The following is a 19,221-nucleotide window of genomic DNA, read 5'->3' as shown; positions in this document are numbered from 1 at the left end:
TTATAAAATGTTTTTGTCTTTTTTATTAATTTGGGAAATGTTCTATAACATTCTTTCACTTTCAAAATGTGGATTAGGTTGTGTAGATCGGTAAAAAAAAAATCAAATACAATACTTTTTTAGATGCCACTTGCAGTTTTCTTCTGTAAAAATTGTGAGTAGACTTTCACTAGGCACTGTATGTTTTCATTATTCATGTGTGTATGGATATTGAGTGTAGCTCTTGTGTGTTGCAGGTTCAGGCCTGTCCCTGGTGCTGTTTGCTGTGTCACAGGAGGAGCTGCTCAACAGACTAATGGTATTTGGCAGTGCTGGCACAGTGGACTCTCTGTGCCACCTTAATGAATGGGGCCGCTGCTCCATCCCCATTCACGCCCTGCAGGTAGGAAGCCTGGGGCCCGTTCAGTTGGTTAAATGGTTTGCTTAATTTCACAACAGTACGTACTGAACGACACATGCCTTTGTCTTGTATTTGTAGGCTGGTCTAAAGAACCACCAGTTGGACACAGTGGACTTCTTCCTGAAGAGCAAAAAGAACATCCTGACTCCACCCTCTGGGTATATTCTACCTGACCAATCAGCTGCCATCTCAACCCAGAGCCAGCTGAAGAGTAAGGCCTTTACAATCAATTTCATATTAATCACATAAAGCCCTAGAATCCTAATATAAATACTTAGTATTATTGTAATTGTATGCCATAGTAATTAATACTAAGTACAAATTTGACATGCATCAAATCTAATATTATTTGTCACATGCGCTGAATACAACAGTGAAGTGCTTACTTACAAGCCCTTAACCAATAGTGCAGTTCAAGAAATAGAGTTAAGAAAAAATATTTATTACATTTAAATAAAGTAAAAATAAAAAGTAACACAGTAGAATTGCATAACAATAACAAGGCTATATTTAGGTAGGAGTGAAGTGACTATGCATAGATGATAAGATGATAAACAGCGAGTAACAGCAGTGTAAGAACAAGGGGGGAGGGTCGGGTCAATGTAAATAGTCTGTAGAACTTTTGGAAGATCTGGGGACCCATGCCAAATCGTTTCAGTCTCCTGAGGGGGAAAAGGTGTTGTCGTACCCTCTTCACGACTGTCTTGGTGTGTTTGGACCATGATGTTGATGCTACACTATTTTATGTCTTTGTGCAGGGGCGCCACCTTCCTGTTATTTTAAGGGATTATCAGTAGCCCAGGCTTCTTTAACATTTCATTACATGCTTTATGAATTTTAATGTTCAATTGATGTTTGTTTATTTTTCAATAATTATTCACTCAATACATACACTTAGGTTGGAGTCATTAAAACTCGTTTTTCAACCACTCCACAAATTTCTTGTTTACAAACTATAATTTTGGCAAGTCGGTTAGGACATCTACTTTGTGCATGACACAAGTAATTTTTCCAACAATTGTTTACAGACAGATTATTTCACTGATAATTCACTGTATCACAATTCCAGTGGGTCAGAAGTTTACATACACTAAGTTGACTCTGCCTTTAAACAGCTTGGAAAATTCCCAAAAATAATGTCATGGCTTTAGAAGCTTCTGATAGGCTAATTGACATAATTTGAGTCAATTGGAGGTGTACCTGTGGATGCATTTCAAGGCCAACCATCAAACTCAGTGCCTCTGCTTGACATGGGAAAATCTAAAGAAATCAGGCAAGACCTCAGAAAGAAAATTGTTGACCTCCACAAGTCTGGTTCATCCTTGGGACCAATTTCCAAACGCCTGAAGGTACCACATTCATCTGTACAAACAATAGTACACAAGTATTAACACAATGGGACCACACACGCTTTCTGTCTCCTAGAAATGAGCGTACTTTGGTGCGAAAAGTGCAAATCAATCTCAGAACAACAGCAAAGGACCTTGTGAAGATGCTGGAGGAAACGGGTACAAAAGTATCTATATCCACAGTAAAACGAGTCCTATATCGACATAACCTGAAAGACCGCTCAGCAAGGAAGAAGCCACTGCTCCAAAACCACCATAAAAAAGCCAGACTACGGTTTGCATCTGCACATGTGGAAAAGATCATACTTTTTGGAGAAATGTCCTCTGGTCTGATGAAACAAAAATAGAACTGTTTGGCCCTAATGACCATCGTTATATTTGGAGGAAGAAGGGGGAGGCTTGCAAGCCGAAGAACACCACCCCAACCGTGAAGCACAGGGGTGGCAGCATCATGTTGTGGGGGTGCTTTGCTGCAGGAGGGACTGGTACACTTCACAAAATAGATGGCATTATGAGAAAGGAAAATTATGTGGATATATTGAAGCAACATCTCAAGACATCAGTCAGGAAGTTAAAGCTTGGTCACAAATGGGTCTTCCAAGCATGACCCCAAGCATACTTCCAAAGTTGTGGCAAAATGGCTCACTTCAAAGTCAAGGTATTGGAGTGGTCATCACAAAGCCCTGACCTCAATCCCATAGAAATGTTGTGGGCAGAACTGAAAAAGCGTGTGCGAGCAAGGAGGCCTACAAACCTGACTCGGTTACACCAGCTCTGTCAGGAGGAATGGGCCAATATTCACCCAACTTATTGTGGGAAGCTTGTGGAAGGCTACCTGAAACATTTGACCCAAGTTAAACAATTTAAAGGCAATGCTACCAAATACAAATTGAGTGTATGTAAACTTCTGACCCACTAGGAATGTGATGAAAGAAATAAAAGCTGAAATAAATCATTCTCTCTACTATTATTCTGACATTTCACATTATTAAAATAAAGTGGTGATCCACACTGACCTAAGACAGGGAATTGTTACTATGATTAAATGTCAATAGTTGTGAAAACTGAGTTTAAATGTATTTATAAACTTCCGACTTCAACTGTACCTTTGAAATATTGCGTGGTGCAAATAGTGTACAGTTCAAGTGACACCTTTCATCCATTTGTCATGTTTATGTAATTTAGTATTGTGTTGCAAGGTCAGTACACTTTACTGAGTTATAAATCAGGCTGAAAATAAGGCATACATTGAAAATTAAATTGAAAGCTACAATGTAATGGTTAACACTGTGAGGACACTAGGTTGTAAATGCAAGTAATCTGAAAATCCTATACCATACATGACAATTAAATGCTTGGGGAACACAGACACAGAAACACGCACAGCACACACACGGGGAGAGTTACGACGGTAATGATTCATATTGTGCATTGACACATGGGAGCTATTGGGCAGACAGTCTGTCGTATCAGCCTTGCCTCCTGAGTCCTGCTTGGATCGTTGTATAGTAGGTAAAGCGTTGGAGCCCGTTAATCTAGCCCACTGGGAGTGGCTGACAAACAGGAAGGAACAAGTTTTGGCTATTTGGTATTTTATTAGCAACAGCTACTCTTCCTGGGGTCCACACAACATAAAACATGACATAATACAAAAAATGTATAAACAAGAACAGCTCAAAGACCGAACTACATAAATTAAATATCACACAAACACACACACAAATGTGTATTTAAATGTGTCTGCGTTCCTGTATGTGTGTGTACTAGTATGCAGGGCTGGGCGATATACCGTATTTTACTATACACCGGTATTTATGCACGGACCGGTTTGGGTTTTTACTTTACCTTCTATGACCGTATTTTAATGTTTGGTTTGTTAAATGTGTAACGTCTATTTTTGTAGTTTACTCTGCCACTTGAGTCATCCCTCTTCACTCTCTCTCTTCATGCCGCTTTCCACAGACCTGGTCCCACCCTGTCACTCAAGGAGCGCATTTGTTGTTGCTTGACCACGAGCCACTTTCGTTCAGTCTGCATGGTCAATGCAACAATGTTGATGACAATGTTGTTTCCACTTTGATCTTAATAAAAATCCACAAGCGTTCTATAATTACAATATTAGTTTGTGTTTCTTACATCTGCAAACAGCTAGTTTGTCATTTCTTAGTTAGTTAAATCGTATTAGCCACTAATGCTAATCGCTAGTTAGCTGGCTCGTCAACGAGCTATTAAAAGTACTGAGTCAGAGCAAATGTACCTAGCTAATACAGCCTGATCCCAGTACTGGTGGAGGCTTAGATTATAGGGTACCCTAGGAAACACTGAACATCACTTTGGTTCCTACCCTGTCACAATAACTCGTACATGGCATTTTCATTGTCATGTTAAACACTATTCAAAGTGCCCACTATTATTTATATTCTAACTATAGAATTATAATAAACATTCTATTTCCATGATTCCAAAAGTTCTCCGATCTAAATCGCAATTGCAGCATTTGGTTAAAAATAAGGCCTAGTATTTTTGCCCATATCGTGGCAGTGTGGAAGTGATCTCAAATGAGTGCAGGAAATGCAGAAATTGATGGAAATGCAGGAAATTATTTTAGGTTGAAGTTGAATTGAACAGTATAAAACAATCAGAATGGAGAAAGACCCATTTGAAATAATTTAGAATATATGTGGTGCCATCCTAGGGTCACACTACTCATAAAGCAAATTTAGAACCTTTGTTAATCAAAAACATAAAATACCATCAAATATCGTCAAAAATTTGAAAAATGCCATGATATGATATTTTGGCCATATCGCCCAGCCCTACTAGTATGTGTGAGCATACAGTTTGTGTGAGAGAGAAAGGAAGGGGACTATACCTGTCAGCTAGAATTACCGCTCCTAATAGTAATTGCCTTCTCACATGATGCCTCATTGTAGTCTCATCACAGCCTAGTAATTGAAATTGTGTGCATGTGCCCCCATGCATTTAATTTGTTTGTTTGTGTGTGTGTGTGTGGTTGATGTTTTCTCCTACTGACTAGAATAAACGTGTTCAACCTCCGTAGTGTATTATGAGCTTCATATTAATATTTCTGAAGTGTATATGTAAAAAAAATGTTTTATGGGTGCCTTCAATGGGTAATTGTAATTACCAGAATGTAATGAATAGAATGATAGCAAACACAGCCATTACAATGGCTAAATTTCCCCTGTTTCTTCCTCCACTACACATATGACCTAGGTACAGATCTAGGATCAGCTTCCACTCCCCCAATCCTAACCTCCCCATTAGTGGGGAACATGCAAAACTGAATAAAGATCCGCTTCTAGAGGCAACTTCATCCTACTCCAGATATAACATTATGAGTGTTTCTCTCTGTTCCTGTAGATGTCCAGGATCTGTGTCCGGCTCTGGACCTTCTGCGTTGTGCCATCAGAGACAATCATACTGAGGCCCAGAGCCGACAATTTTCAGAACAGCTGCTCAGCATCACCCTGGCCTTCCTCAACTCACAAGTCAGGGCCGTCCTCTCTGCCACAGAGGGTAAGACACTTCTCTCGCCGCGTTCCCCATGCTTTTGAATGCACTGCTTGCAGGTTAAATCCACGTCCATTGCTACACACTCCAGTAGATTCTGGAGGTTGCTAACAAACTTTCAAAAAACCTTTTGGATAAAATGACAACATGTACATTTTTAAAAACTTTTTAAAACCGTGAACAATCCCTTTAAGATTTTTGAGGGGACACTGCATCAACCTGCTTAGCTACAGAATCCAGTTGCTGTAAGCATGATTCATTAGGAGTGCTGCCTCACTGAGCAGAGTCATGGTTGAGTGGTAACCCTCCTGGCTCTAGGCTCATGTACTACAACTCTGGAGACTGGGCTTCAAACCCTTCACACTACTATGCCTGATCCATTTCTCCCTCTGTTTCTCACCTCTCTGAAATGAAATCAATACAATTTGAAATCCACTCACTTTAAAAAATTCTGCTATCTCAAGCAATCAGCCATGGCTGGCACGAAAACATCTGAGGGAGATTGCATCAACCTGCTTAGTTGCCAACTATATAACAAAAAAATCCAGTTGACATTAGAATTTAGTTTGCTTCCACATGCAAAGATTTTACTGAGTTACAGTTTATATAAGGAAATCAGTGAATTGAAATTAATTCATTAGGCCCTAATCTATAGATTTCACATGACTGGGCAGGGGCGCAGCTGTGGGTGAGCCTGGGAGGGCATAGGCCCCCCCACTTGGGAGCCCAGCCAATCAGAATAGGTTTTTACCCACAAAAGGGCATTACAGACAGAAATACTCCTCAGTTTCATTAGCTCTCTGGGTGGCTGGTCTCAGATGATTACGCAGGTGAAGAAACAGGATGTGGAGGTCTTGGGCTGGCATGGTTACATGTGGTCTGTGGTTGTGAGGACGGTTGGACGTATTGCCAAATTCTCTAAAACAACATTGAAGGCGGCTTATGGTAGAGAAATTAACATTCAATTCTCTGGCTACAGCTCTGATGGACGTTCCTGCAGTCAGCAAGCCAATTGCACGCTCCCTTGAGGCATATGTGGCATTGTGCTGTGTGTCAAAACATTTTTGCGATCTTTTATTGCAGCTCATGAGACATGGGACTAATACTTTACATGTTGCGTTTATATTTTTGTTCAGTGCAGAAAAGTCTATAGATCAATAAACTCCAGCACACTGGTGACCTTACTGCTCCATAAATGTAACAGATCTTATATTTCAGTCTCAATAGGCCTTCATCAGAGATTTGTACTGATGTTATTAGGAGATCAGGACCAAACTTGAGTTTGTATGGTCTATGTTGAATCATGATAAGGTCTGAGAATGGTGGGTGTTTCAAACTTTCAATAACACAGAGGTTTCTCCCTATTCTCTAATTTCTTTCTACACAGAGCTGGATGAGAACTTGCAGGAGTGTGTGGAGATCTTGGATAGTTACGTCTCGGATCTGCGCACCTTCATGAAGAGGTTTCCCTGGCCAACAGGTGGCGACACTTCCACCCTTGTCCCATCCCCCATACCTGTACCTGAGGAGGTGGAGAATGATGACTGGAGTTCCCTCTCTTCTGAGGTAAAAACACAGTGAAGCTTACAGAATAGTTACTTTATTGTCTTTTCTTCGACTCAAATTAATTGATTTGCTGTCACAATCACACACATATATATATATACACACACACACACACACACACACACACACACACACACACACACACACACACACACAGGGAGCAGAGTGGGCATGAATCCTCAGCGACATCCTAGATGGGTAATCATGATAATGGCATGAATTTATGTCACGCTTTTTAACCACAGGCCTCAAAGCGCTTGACATTGTGCTAGGGTAACTCTTCTCATCCACAAAAGCCATTTTGCACCAGAATGGTTCTCCCCAATTAGCTATAATTACATAATTATCTACAGTAATGACCAGATATCCGATTTCTGATACTGTGTGTGTGTTAAGGAGGTGGTCGAGCGGGCAGTGCTGACCAAGCAGATTCCCCGGGCCCAGGCCTACCTGAGGAGCCAGAACAGGCCAGATCAGCGGCTGGAGGAGTTGAGGAGTACGGGGCTGCGTCTGGCCTTCAACTGCCTCACACACAGAGACCTGGAGCAGGCCACTGCACTGCTCAGGAACATGGTGAGACTATGGCTATGTTCGGTTTGCTTTTACTAATCCATTCTGGAAGGATTCTGTATGGAGGAATGGTCTAAGATCCCACCGAATGCGTTCTCCAACTCTTAAAACCTTTTAGAAAAAGGCTCATTGCCGTTATCCTCACCAGGTGAGGTATCGAAGGGTATTGAAAACTGGGGTGTTAATAATTTTGTCTTCTACCTTTTTGAGAAAAAAATATATTACTTGCTAACAAAATCTCTTTCTCTGAGCAATTGTATTAGTATAAAATAATTGAATTTCCCCCAAAAATGTAGTATACAATATAATTGCCCAGTATTTGAATTTATTTTACACAGTCATTTTTGCCCATCTTTGTCAAGGGTGTCAATAATTTTAGACCCCACTGTTGGTTGCCCTTAGAGTTGTGCAAAGTTGGTAGAATCTTATTCTAAATTATTCACAGCTGTAATGGCTGCCAAAAGGGCTTCCACCAAGTATTACCTCTGGGGTAATCTTTATCAAGGGTGTCAATAATTTTAGGACCTCACTCTATATGTCATTTAGCACACGCTTTTATCCAAACGCACTTCCAGTCATGCATGCATTCGTTTTACGTATGGGTGGTCCCGGGAATTGTTGCCACCACCATACTCTACGAACTGAGATACAGAGGACCAACTCTATGTAGTCAGACATTTTACAATATGGAGATGGTTAAACAATATGACTCAGCATATTCGTAGTTAGACAACGATGAACAATGGTAACAATATAAGAAAAAATAAATAAACAATATAGCAGTGAGCAGCAATGAACGGGGTTCAGAGGATGATAGAAAGGACACAAGATCAGTTGAATAGCAAAGCAAGCACTCTATCATGTAGGAACAATCTTCCTTTATGTGCAATCATAAGTCTAAATACAACATGTGGAGTGAATCTGATGTCCGGTTCATGAGGAGAAGATGATTGCAGATCATTTTTAGCATTAGCGTTACATATGCAGTAATTCGTTGTTAATAGTTTCCTTATTTTTTTAGATATCAATACCATATTCAGTGGGCTTCATCTTAGGGATGTCCATGATAGCGATGACAAGTTTCAAGTTGATAGGCCACCGTGGAGTGGATTTCCAGTGGTTTAAATTGACACGTAAAATCCGATTTGGATTTTTCAACTCAGCCATCTCTTAGCCAATCCCTTGGCTTTTCTCAAACTAAGAGATGTACCATGGACCTGTTACTTATCGTTCATGATAATAAGTTTTTCCAAGATGGAGGAGAATCTTTCCTGTAGACCTTATGAAATGTGGTCAGCATTAGAAAAGACACTTACATACAAAATTTCAAGTCTCTTGGTCAAACAGGGCGGTGAATAGGAGGGTTTAAGTGAGATTGCTTATAACAGAGCCACCTATAGGCCAATCGTGCCATTCTTTTTCACCAAGTTATTCATGGCCTCTAGTTTCTGTGTGCCAAATTAGAAAAAAAGGTACCTATCTATGTTTGAGTTATTTGACTATGTCAAATATATTTATTTGTAATCTAAGAATAACAACAGCTTTGCTGTGAACCCCTAAAAAAAGGTTTTCAACTTGGATAAATCTCACAATTACCCTTGGACAAAAGAACTCAAAGAGATATTTAAGGAAGCTGATCTATAACATATTTAGACACAAGTTACGATGCAATGTCTACATGATCAAAAAAAAGTTAACCCTTAGCTACAAAGAAAAATTGTCAACTTATATATGGCTAAAACCTAAACTCAGAAATTGTAACCAGATCAAAACACCTATGATCCAGAACCCTATGTCACCTGACAAGAAATCAAAGAACCTTGTTGAGAACTGGGATACTGCTTCTGGCAATTGAATTAGGTAGGTTCAATGCCATAAATAAAGAAGAGCGGCTGTAGACTGGTTGTTTGTTTAGCAACAAAACCGACGCGTGCGCAGCTATGGGGTTGGCTTATATTGTTGGCAACATGTAAACTATATTTCGTTTCCAATGTTTATTGAAAACATATACATTTGCACAATGAGCACTTGTTGTCTCAAATACATCGTTGCAGTTGTTGGAAAGCTAGCTAGCAATTTTTTTACTATATTAGCATAGACTTGACATCAGTCTAACACCTCAAACCAAGACATTTTATCATCACTAGATAAAACGAGTACTGTACTAGCTCCGGGGTGCCAATAATTCTGTCCATGCCATTTGTCTTTATCATTTTTTATAAAACTGTTAAACTTAAAATAGAATTGGTTCTGCAGTGTTGAAAATCCAAAGTTTTTTCAATTTCATCTTGTTTTAGAAGAGATGTGGGATTTCTTTTTTAATGCAAGTGTGCCAATATATTTAGCCGCAACTGTATGTATGTATGTACTTGTGTGCATATATAAGTATGATCATTTTCTTTAGATACAGCAAATACGGTGTTTTATAAGCCCATGTGGGCTGGGCATCATGAAGATGCATGACACTATAATATAATCAACCAATTACTCAATCATATAAGATTACTTGACAGTGGTTACACTGCATGATTATTTTACATAACCCACAAGACATAGACAGAGCTTTGCTATTCAATGTGCCCAGAGTCTGCGAAAACAGGGATGATGTTAGCATCTCACTCACACCCCATGACCGAGCAGGAATGTTGGTGTGTCCTCCATGACTAAATGGTAATTTCTCATGCAACTGAAACAGGAGTCTTCTTGTTTTTATGTTGTTTTACTGTGGATAAAAAAACGCCAGCGTTCTCTGTTTTCAGGGTTTCAACGTAAAGAAGCAACTGCATAACATATGCCTCTACACAGATGACCGGGACCTAAGGGACTTTGTGGTAAGACCAGCATTTTGAGCAAATGCAATGATCGCATCTAACATTGGCTTTCATTATTTGGATGATTTGACTGTTTTTAAAAACTAATTCCAGCCAGACAAGGGGGTACACTGCATTGAGTTTAAAAACATAGTCTTTATCAACATCTCTTTATGAACATTACCTTTTGAACTCATTACCTTTTGCCAGCCTCAAAGGCGTTATTACTGAGTCTGATTAAGATTTTGGAGGTTTTCAATTACTGTGTGCAGGTGGAGGAGTTGTCTAAGCAGAGCTATTTGTCTGATGAAGAGACACAGAGGGTGGAATTCATCAAACAGATTGAGGCTTTGTGTGCGGTGCCTGAGACGCGCTGCACAGACCCTGTGGGCAGACAACGGTACGAGATAAAACAGACTATTTACTGCATTTGGTTTTTCAGTTTAACTTCATGTACTTTTCTCCTGTCAGGTGTTCTTACACTGTATCCACCTGGGTCGTGTTCTTTAGTCACCAAACAGAAGAAAACACATAAAAAGGGAGGGACTACCTGTACTTGCGTGTCCTAATGAACATGGCCCTGGATGCCAGTAGTTGTTTTTCTCTGCTTACATGACATGACATTTTAACATGTTAGCAGTAAACTTTTTTTTTTTTTTGCTCAATCATTTATCTTTATCTTTAGTCTTGCTCTATGGCAATCACTTCCTGTTTCAATGTAGCATACTGTACTGTGTACTGCTTTCTCTCAGGGTTCCTCAGATGGCCCAGACAGACCCAGGGTCTAAGAGCCTGTTGGAGGAGCTGGTAGACCGGAGTGGCTCCCAGTCAGAACAGACACTGTGGAGTTCGCTGCGTCTGGACTGGGTCAGACATTGGGACCACAACACCCAGAGAGCCATCCTGCTGTCACGCCTACAAGACTCGGGTAGGACTCTCTTAACCCTTCATTCACACCCTATATGAGTAATTGTAAGTATGAGATCCCGACTTGGAAAAACATTCAGCTTTCAAGTGGTAAATACAAGTTGGAAACTCGTATCATCTATGGACCCCGACTTTCCCGTCATGCTGAACTCTGACTTCACCTACCACAGAAATTACTATGATGACAGCATTTTCGGCACTTAAACAGATAATCCACTCCTATAATTAAACTCCTGTCAATTTGGTGATAGTCTATGTTCTATGAGTGGGTAAAACATTTATTTTCACCATGATTTAACTTCTAAGTGGTCTGTCTGCAATCAGGAAATCGTGTTGTGCCACGTCATCATGATAAATTCATCATGAGAATTCCAAATGATCACATTTTCATAACACTTAAAAATAAAAAATACCTGCACTCCCGATCACCATATAAGCTCAGCTTCTAGCTCCTAAGCAACTTTGCACAAGCATTTCGCTTCACCCGCAATAACATCTGCAAAATATGTGTATGTGACCAATAAAATCTGATTTGATTACATGGTATGGGCATACTTGTCGAGAACACATACACTACCGTTCAAAAGTTTGGGGTCACTTAGAAATGTCCTTGTTTTTGAAAGAAAACCACGTTTTTTTTGTCCATTTTAAAATAACATAAAATTGATCAGAAATACATTGTTGACATTGTTAATGGTGGAGGCAATGTGATAGTCTGGGGGTGCTTTGGTGGTAAAGTGGGAGATTTGTACAAGGTAAAAGGGATCTTGAAGAAGGAAGGCTATCACTCCATTTTGCAACTCCATGCCATACCCTGTGGACGGCTCTTAATTGGAGCCTATTTCCTCCTACAACAGGACAATGACCCAAAGCACAGTTCCAAACTATGCAATAACTATTTAGGGAAGAAGCAGTCAGCTGGTTTCTGTCTGTAATGGAGTGACCAGCCCAGTCACCGGTTCTCAACCCTATTGAGCTGTTGTGGGAGCAGCTTGACCGTATGGTACATAAGAAGTGCCCATCAAGCCAATGCAACTTGTGGGAGGTGTTTCAGGAAGCATGGGGGGAAATCTCTTCAGATTACCTCAACAAATTGACAACTAGAATGCCAAAGGTCTGCAAGATTGGAATTGCTGCAAATGGAGGATTCTTTGACGAAAGCAAAGTTTGAAGGACGCAATTATTATTCAATTAAAAATCATTATTTATAAACTTGTCAATGTCTTGACTATATTTCCTATTCATTCATTTCATGTGTGTTTTCATGGAAAACAAGGACATTTCTAAGTGACCCCAAACTTTTGAATGGTAGTGGACACCCGTCTATATATCGCCATGACAAAGTATATATTTCGCTAAGATGTGCTCAAACTGAACAGTGGACCAAATTATTCAACTCCATTCATCACGCAACACAAATGTATACTCTCCCCCTTACCCTGTGTGGCTGTGTGTGTGGCTGTGTGTGTGGCTGTGTGTGTGGCTGTGTGTGTGGCTGTGTGTGTGGCTGTGTGTGTGGCTGTGTGTGTGGCTGTGTCCGCACTGTGCCTGTGGGGCTGTTGTGTTGCCATATCGACATCAGACTCCACTGAGCCACACGACCTGCAGTTTGAACATGGTGAGATTGTAGACTTCTAAATTGATTGTGCAGGTTGTATTGGAGATTTTACAGCTAGCTACCTACTTCACATGCTGATATTGACTTTGGTATTATCAGAGACATCTTATAGTCTTGGGGGGGCTTGAGGCTGTGTGATAGTGATAAGATTTTACAGAATATTACAGATTTCTCCACACACACAGTAACAGTTGTACATTTTGGGCAAATCTGATGACTGTCATCTTTCCAAGAAGTAGATTAGGATAAAAACAACTTTGTTTGAGGTCTGTGCTAGTTTTCAAAGTGCCTGAAGCTGTTGTCTCTGCCTGCTGGTTGCTATATATGCGAGAGAGCATGCTCACATGAGAGAGGCAATGCCCACTTACACAGACCGGAAGAGTGACAATTTCTTTCAGTGGAGATCTTGTATGCTTTGTTCTACGAGCTAATCTTCATCAGCTAACATCACTTTTTTTTAAGCATTTCTGTACAGTAATCAACACAAGCAGATAAAGCAGATAAAGGCTTCATAATTCATAAAGGTAATGTTAACTGACTGATGTTATCTCATAGAACAAAACGTATAAGATCTTCTAAGCCCATGTTAACCCCATACCTTATTCTCGGCATATATCCCAAAACATTCTTTCCCCATTAATATCCCCAATTGGAATGGCCAACAAACCAGAGGTAGAAAATGTTAACTAATTATTTTTTTTTAGGATGAGCTCTATTATAAAAAAGATTGTTCTCACATGTTAGTATTATTTAACCCTGTAAATCATAGGAATTTGTGGTTTTTGGGTGTATTATTCCTTGAAGGACAACATCAAAACGTTAATTATCCCAAAATGTGATAGATGTACTTTTTAATTTATGGTTGACGTAGCTAGTTAGCAAGTGAATGATCCCAAGTTGTTGTTCCGAGTTGACAAGTCGCTCCTCTGATAGGTTGTGAATGCGGCATAAGTCCTGTTCGTGCTAGGGCTGTCACTTTTTCCCCCCCAAACATTGATGTTAAAAAAAAATGCATGTGATGATGGAAAATGCAATATTGTCCAAAATCCATATTGACATGCACTGTCTGCTACCAGAGGTTTTATACAAATCTATCACTTCTCTTTGCTGCTACTGTCATTTAACCAGCATTTTTTTTTGCTTTGTATGGAAAGCCATCAACAGTTGGAGTCTAACATTCGGTGTTGTCTCCCTCATAAATTACCATGCTACCGCAAATTGAGCAACATAATAGCAGCGTGTGCAACATGACAATGGAGCACCTGTCAATTGAAACAATGGGAAACAACTGAAAGCAACTACAGTGAGGAAAAAAAGTATTTGATCCCCTGCTGATTTTGTACGTTTGCCCACTGACAAAGAAATGATCAGTCTATAATTTTAATGGTAGGTTTATTTGAACAGTGAGAGACAGAATAACAACAAAAAAATCCAGAAAAACGCATGTAAAAATGTTATAAATTGATTTGCATTTTAATGAGGGGAAATAAGTATTTGACCCCTCTGCAAAACATGACTTAGTACTTGGTGGCAAAACCCTTGTTGGCAATCACAGAGGTCAGATGTTTCTTGTAGTTGGCCACCAGGTTTGCACACATCTCAGGAGGGATTTTGTCCCACTCCTCTTTGCAGATCTTCTCCAAGTCATTTTAAGGTCTGGAGACTGGCTAGGCCACTCCAGGACCTTAATGTACTTCTTCTTGAGCCACTCCTTTGTTGCCTTGGCCGTGTGTTTTGGGTCATTGTCATGCTGGAATACCCATCCACGACCCATGTTCAATGCTCTGGCTGAGGGAAGGAGGTTCTCACCCAAGATTTGACGGTACATGGCCCTGTCCATCGTCCCTTTGATGCGGGGAAGTTGTCCTGTCCCCTTAGCAGAAAAACACCCCCAAAGCATAATGTTTCCACCTCCATGTTTGACGGTGAGGATGGTGTTCTTGGGGTCATAGGCAGCATTCCTCCTCCTCCAAACACGGCGAGTTGAGTCGATGCCAAAGAGCATCTGACCACAACACTTTCACCCAGTTGTCCTCTGAATCATTCAGATGTTCATTGGCAAACTTCAGACGGGCATGTATATGTTCTTTCTTGAGCAGGGGGACCTTGCGGGCACTGCAGGATTTCAGTCCTTCACGGCGTAGTGTGTTACCAATTGTTTTCTTGGTGACTATGGTCCCAGCTGCCTTGAGATCATTGACAAGATCCTCCCGTGTAGTTCTGGGCGTGGATCAGAAAACCATGAAGTGCGACACATCTCCTTCACATAGAGTTTCATCTGTTTGTCTGTATGTCCCACTCATACATTTCACCCCTGTTAGGCTAAATTATAGAGAAAATGAACCAAATTTCCAAATGTTGAAATTTGTTTGATAGAGAAGTAAAAATCATGTTCAGGTGTTCACCATTATGCTAGCTCAATCTTGCTCACTCAGAGCTATGGCTAATTTAGGATCAACATTTCCCCCAGCTAGGTTCCACCCTGTTAGGTGGAACCTAGCTATACGCTGGTTGGAAAATGCACCTAAAAAAATGTAAGTGCCTAAGCTTGACCAATACATTTTTCTGACAGTAAAACATGTCCTTTTTCTGATAGAATACCAAAATGGATTTCAAAAGTTATGTTGTCCAAAAGGCACCACATTGTAGTAATGAATCGACTAGGAAATGTATAACTTAAAATACATTGGATTAGCTAGACGATTTTGAGTTGATAGCAAGCAAGCTAAAGTTATTAGCTGACTGGCTTTGGACTGAACATTGCTAGCAAGTTATGCTAGCAGACGTTAGTTGCTACTTGCTAGCGACAAGATCATATGTCCAGTCATTCTCGTTGTCTCAGTGTGTGTCCCTCAATGTCATTCCGCTTGAATGTCTTCGGGTCTGCATTTATAAAGGTCAAGTACAAAATGGAGTACATTAACAATCCCCCCCATTTGTGCCCATAGTGCAGAATAATTACTTAAAAAGCTGGACTGCTACAGATCTGAATGGCAGGAGTGTCTGTAAGCTTTTGTTTCAGCCCAGCTCATAACTGATTAAATCTTGATCAAATCATGATTCGTTAAGTTGATTATTTAAGTCCGGCGTTAAAGCTGGGCTGGGACAAAACCCTTCACACACTCCTGCTCTTCAAGACTTTCTGCAATGACTGAAACAGACCAAAGCAGGAGAACAGTGTTCCAGCTCGCTAGGTAACGGACTAGCTCGCTAGGTAACAGGTATTGTGTAAACTTGAAAACTTGCCCAAGACAGTTCACATAATTGTTCATAAAAAAAATGGAGCCAATGTATTTATTACAAAATTCTGCTAAAATTAGATAGTTAACCTTGAGATTTTTACCTTTGCCTCGATTTGGCATTCTCGTCTCTGAGTTGAAACACGGCGCTGCACATTCCAGGATGACCACGTGACACCTAATTAGTAGGAAGAAAGAACTTTGCCCACCAGAGCTGCACACATTTACAAGCACAGACTTTTGTTACAACTGTGCAACCCCGGGATTTACAACTACAAATATTTTCAGCACAGGTTAGTCTCTAAATTAGTTACAAAACTCTGAGCACACAGATTAGACATCAGCAAATGTAATTTTTTTCATCATTCAAGATTCATCATTCACAATTTTAGTAAATTAGTTGCATTCATCCTCAACACATTTCAAGTTACACGTTTGCAAGTGTTGTTGTATTTATTCACACATAAAGTTAAGTGCTTGCGAGTGTTTTTGCATTTATTCTCAAAAGAAGTTACATGTTTGCAAATATTTTTTGCAACTACAAAACTGATTATACAGGTGCAACTCACATGTGACTCCCCGCCTCGATTCGGTCTTATATAGAAACATTTTTTATTGTATTTTTATATTGGACAAAAGTAGAGACTCAGAGCTAGAAAATGGTATATCATACACTGCAGTTGAAGAACAATGGGAAAGTAATTATGCTTTGAAAGTTGATAAACTTGTATCCCACTTTTAAGAAAATGACCCTTGAATGTTTTGGTACACCTACTGGAGAGCTCTTCTTTGTCTACACCCATTATGCATTGTTCACACCCTCTTAAGCCTTAGCTCCACCCATCTCTTTAAGGATTCACAGAGTGAGTAGTGTAGTAAACAACCAAATATTTCACTACTAAAAGTGGTGAATGAAATACAATAGATGGCCGTAATCACCCCCATAACTAGCAATGCAAATGGCTTTCTGATACACAAATAATATTACTACACAGATCATACATGTAATGTTAGCTAGCGAACCAGCAAGCTAATGTTTGCTAGCTACCTAACAGTAAGCTTTAACTTGCAATGAAAATGACTTTCTGACAAAATTAGAAACGTATAATATATGAAAATGTAGCTAGACTCTTACCCGTATACACGGATGAATGCATCACGGCAGACTGCTACCCCTTTAACTCCATTTTGTTTGTAGTTACAGCTTGTTTGGCCTGCGTTGTGTCAAGTCACTCCGGTTCATACTCACCATAGTTGTAGTCCATTACAACAAAAATCAGGTCAGCAATGTTGTTGAGAGCAGTCCATGTTGTTGAGAGCAGTCCAACGTTAGTTTTTTAAAAAAAACCTGCGGTAGCCAGGACATACTGAGCAGCTCACGTTATAGACAGAAGCACGCTACATGGCAGACCAGTCCGAACTCCTCTCAGTATGTCCAGCCCATCCATTATCTCAGCCAAATATGGCTAGCAGGAAGGTTCCTCACTTTTTCCATGGCTAAACCAACTAGGCTCATAATTAAACAATTGTATTCGTATTTACAGATGGCATACACGTTTGTTATTAAGGCATATGAAAGTTCACATGTTCCACATGGCATTTCTGCCAAAGAATGCATTTTGATAAAAAATAAATAATAAAAAAAGATGGAAAATTGCCCCCTGTGAAGTAGTGACGTGCGACATACGACTCAATTCTTGAAAAGGGTCACAAATTCTACTTGTGCAAATCATACTTTACATGCTTGTACACTTATGTCTCTAATTACCTTCATATCTTCCGCTCATTAATTACAACTTTTGTGTGGAAGGGTGATATTTAAGAAATATTACGTTTTTCTTCATATTCAATACTGTATTGAGCAATTAAATGAACAGTTGTCACTATTTTGGTCGATTCAACCTGTGTTTATGTTTGACCAGCAGCTGTCAGTTCCTGTGACCCGGGGGTCCTGTGGTCATACCTCACCTCTCACCACGACCAGCGGAGGGTCACCGAGTGGATTGAGAGCCTGGCCGCCCAGAACGGTGACCCTTCCAGCGCCCCCCAGTGGCCCGCCCTCACGGCAGAGGTGGTCAACAACAACACCCGGTGCAGCGCCCACATGAGGAACCACATCCTTTACATGTTGGCCAGGTAGACCGTATTCTGGGATCAGCTTTGTCCTGTTTGAGGACAGTAAAGTGTTAACTATCTGTTCATCTCTCGTGGATGCATGTAAAATAGGATGGTATCGTAAGACTCCTTAAAAACACGGCACTTCGCCCGGGTTACATCTTAGTGGGCGTGGCGTATACTAGGTACAGTGCACATTTTAGTATTTATTTTTATTTAACCTTTATTTAACTAGGCAAGTCAGTTAAGAACAAATTCTTAGGTGAACTTTGTGCCCGATGCGCATTCATGTAAATACGTTTTACCAGACACAAACTCCGTCGACACGAAGTGATGGTGAGTTAAGATAATTAACAACAGATATTTTGTAGGCACTAGTGTTGCACTGTACACCGAAGCTTGGTTCATTACTAGAATTTTTTACATTTTTTGTGAAATCAACTAAATGTATTGAAGTTATTAGAAAATGTATTTGCCCAAGTTTATCATATGACACTACCGGTCAAAAGTTTTACAACACCTACTCATTCAAGGGTTTTTCTTTATTTTTACTATTTTCTACATTGTAGAATAATAGTGAAGACATCAAAACTATGAAATAACACATAAGGAATCATGTAGTAACCCAAAAAGTGTTAATAAACAAATCAAAATATATTTTATATTTGAGATTCTTCAAATAGCCACCTTTTGCCTTGATGACAGCTTTGCACACACTTGATATAGGCCACCAAGTGCTAACAGTCAGTATCTAAATAATATGTGTGAAATTATTGATTAGTGTATGTGATGTAAACAGAGAGGTCTACTTTCTTGGGGACCTGAATATTAACTGGTTTTCAACATGCTGTCCGCTCAAGAGGAGCTTCTTTACTGTAACCAGTGCCTATAATCTGGTTCAGGTTATTAATCAACCTACCAGGGTGTTTACAAACACTACAGGAAAAATATAATTCATATGTATTGATCACGTTTGTACTAATACTGTAAAACGTTGTTCTAAAGTTGTATCCATACCCATTGGATGCAGGGATCACAATATAGTGGCTATATCCAGGAAAGACAAAGTTCCAAATGCTGGGCCTTAAATAGT

General features: G+C 39.9%; 1 protein-coding gene across 3 annotated transcripts in view; it reads left to right on the top strand.

Annotated features, from left to right (window-relative positions):
* The window catches only part of spg11 (SPG11 vesicle trafficking associated, spatacsin), a 91,718-nt gene that overhangs the window by 8,271 nt on the left and 64,226 nt on the right, over nt 1-19,221 (top strand). For 2 of the 3 annotated variants that reach the window (XM_029758366.1, XM_029758364.1), the window contains exons 7-15: nt 237-382; nt 479-611; nt 5,134-5,289; nt 6,671-6,849; nt 7,246-7,422; nt 10,179-10,250; nt 10,502-10,629; nt 10,982-11,157; nt 17,936-18,149. In XM_029758366.1, the coding sequence (XP_029614226.1) occupies nt 237-382; nt 479-611; nt 5,134-5,289; nt 6,671-6,849; nt 7,246-7,422; nt 10,179-10,250; nt 10,502-10,629; nt 10,982-11,157; nt 17,936-18,149 (1,381 nt within the window). The remainder of the gene's footprint in view (nt 1-236; nt 383-478; nt 612-5,133; nt 5,290-6,670; nt 6,850-7,245; nt 7,423-10,178; nt 10,251-10,501; nt 10,630-10,981; nt 11,158-17,935; nt 18,150-19,221) is intronic. The other variant, XM_029758365.1, reaches the window with a different exon arrangement.

The sequence above is a fragment of the Salmo trutta genome, chromosome 7 (assembly GCF_901001165.1).
Source record: "Salmo trutta chromosome 7, fSalTru1.1, whole genome shotgun sequence".
Lineage (NCBI taxonomy): Eukaryota > Metazoa > Chordata > Actinopteri > Salmoniformes > Salmonidae > Salmo > Salmo trutta.
The sequence above is the reverse complement of the archived record's forward strand: the minus strand, read 5'-3'. Positions and strand labels throughout refer to the sequence as shown.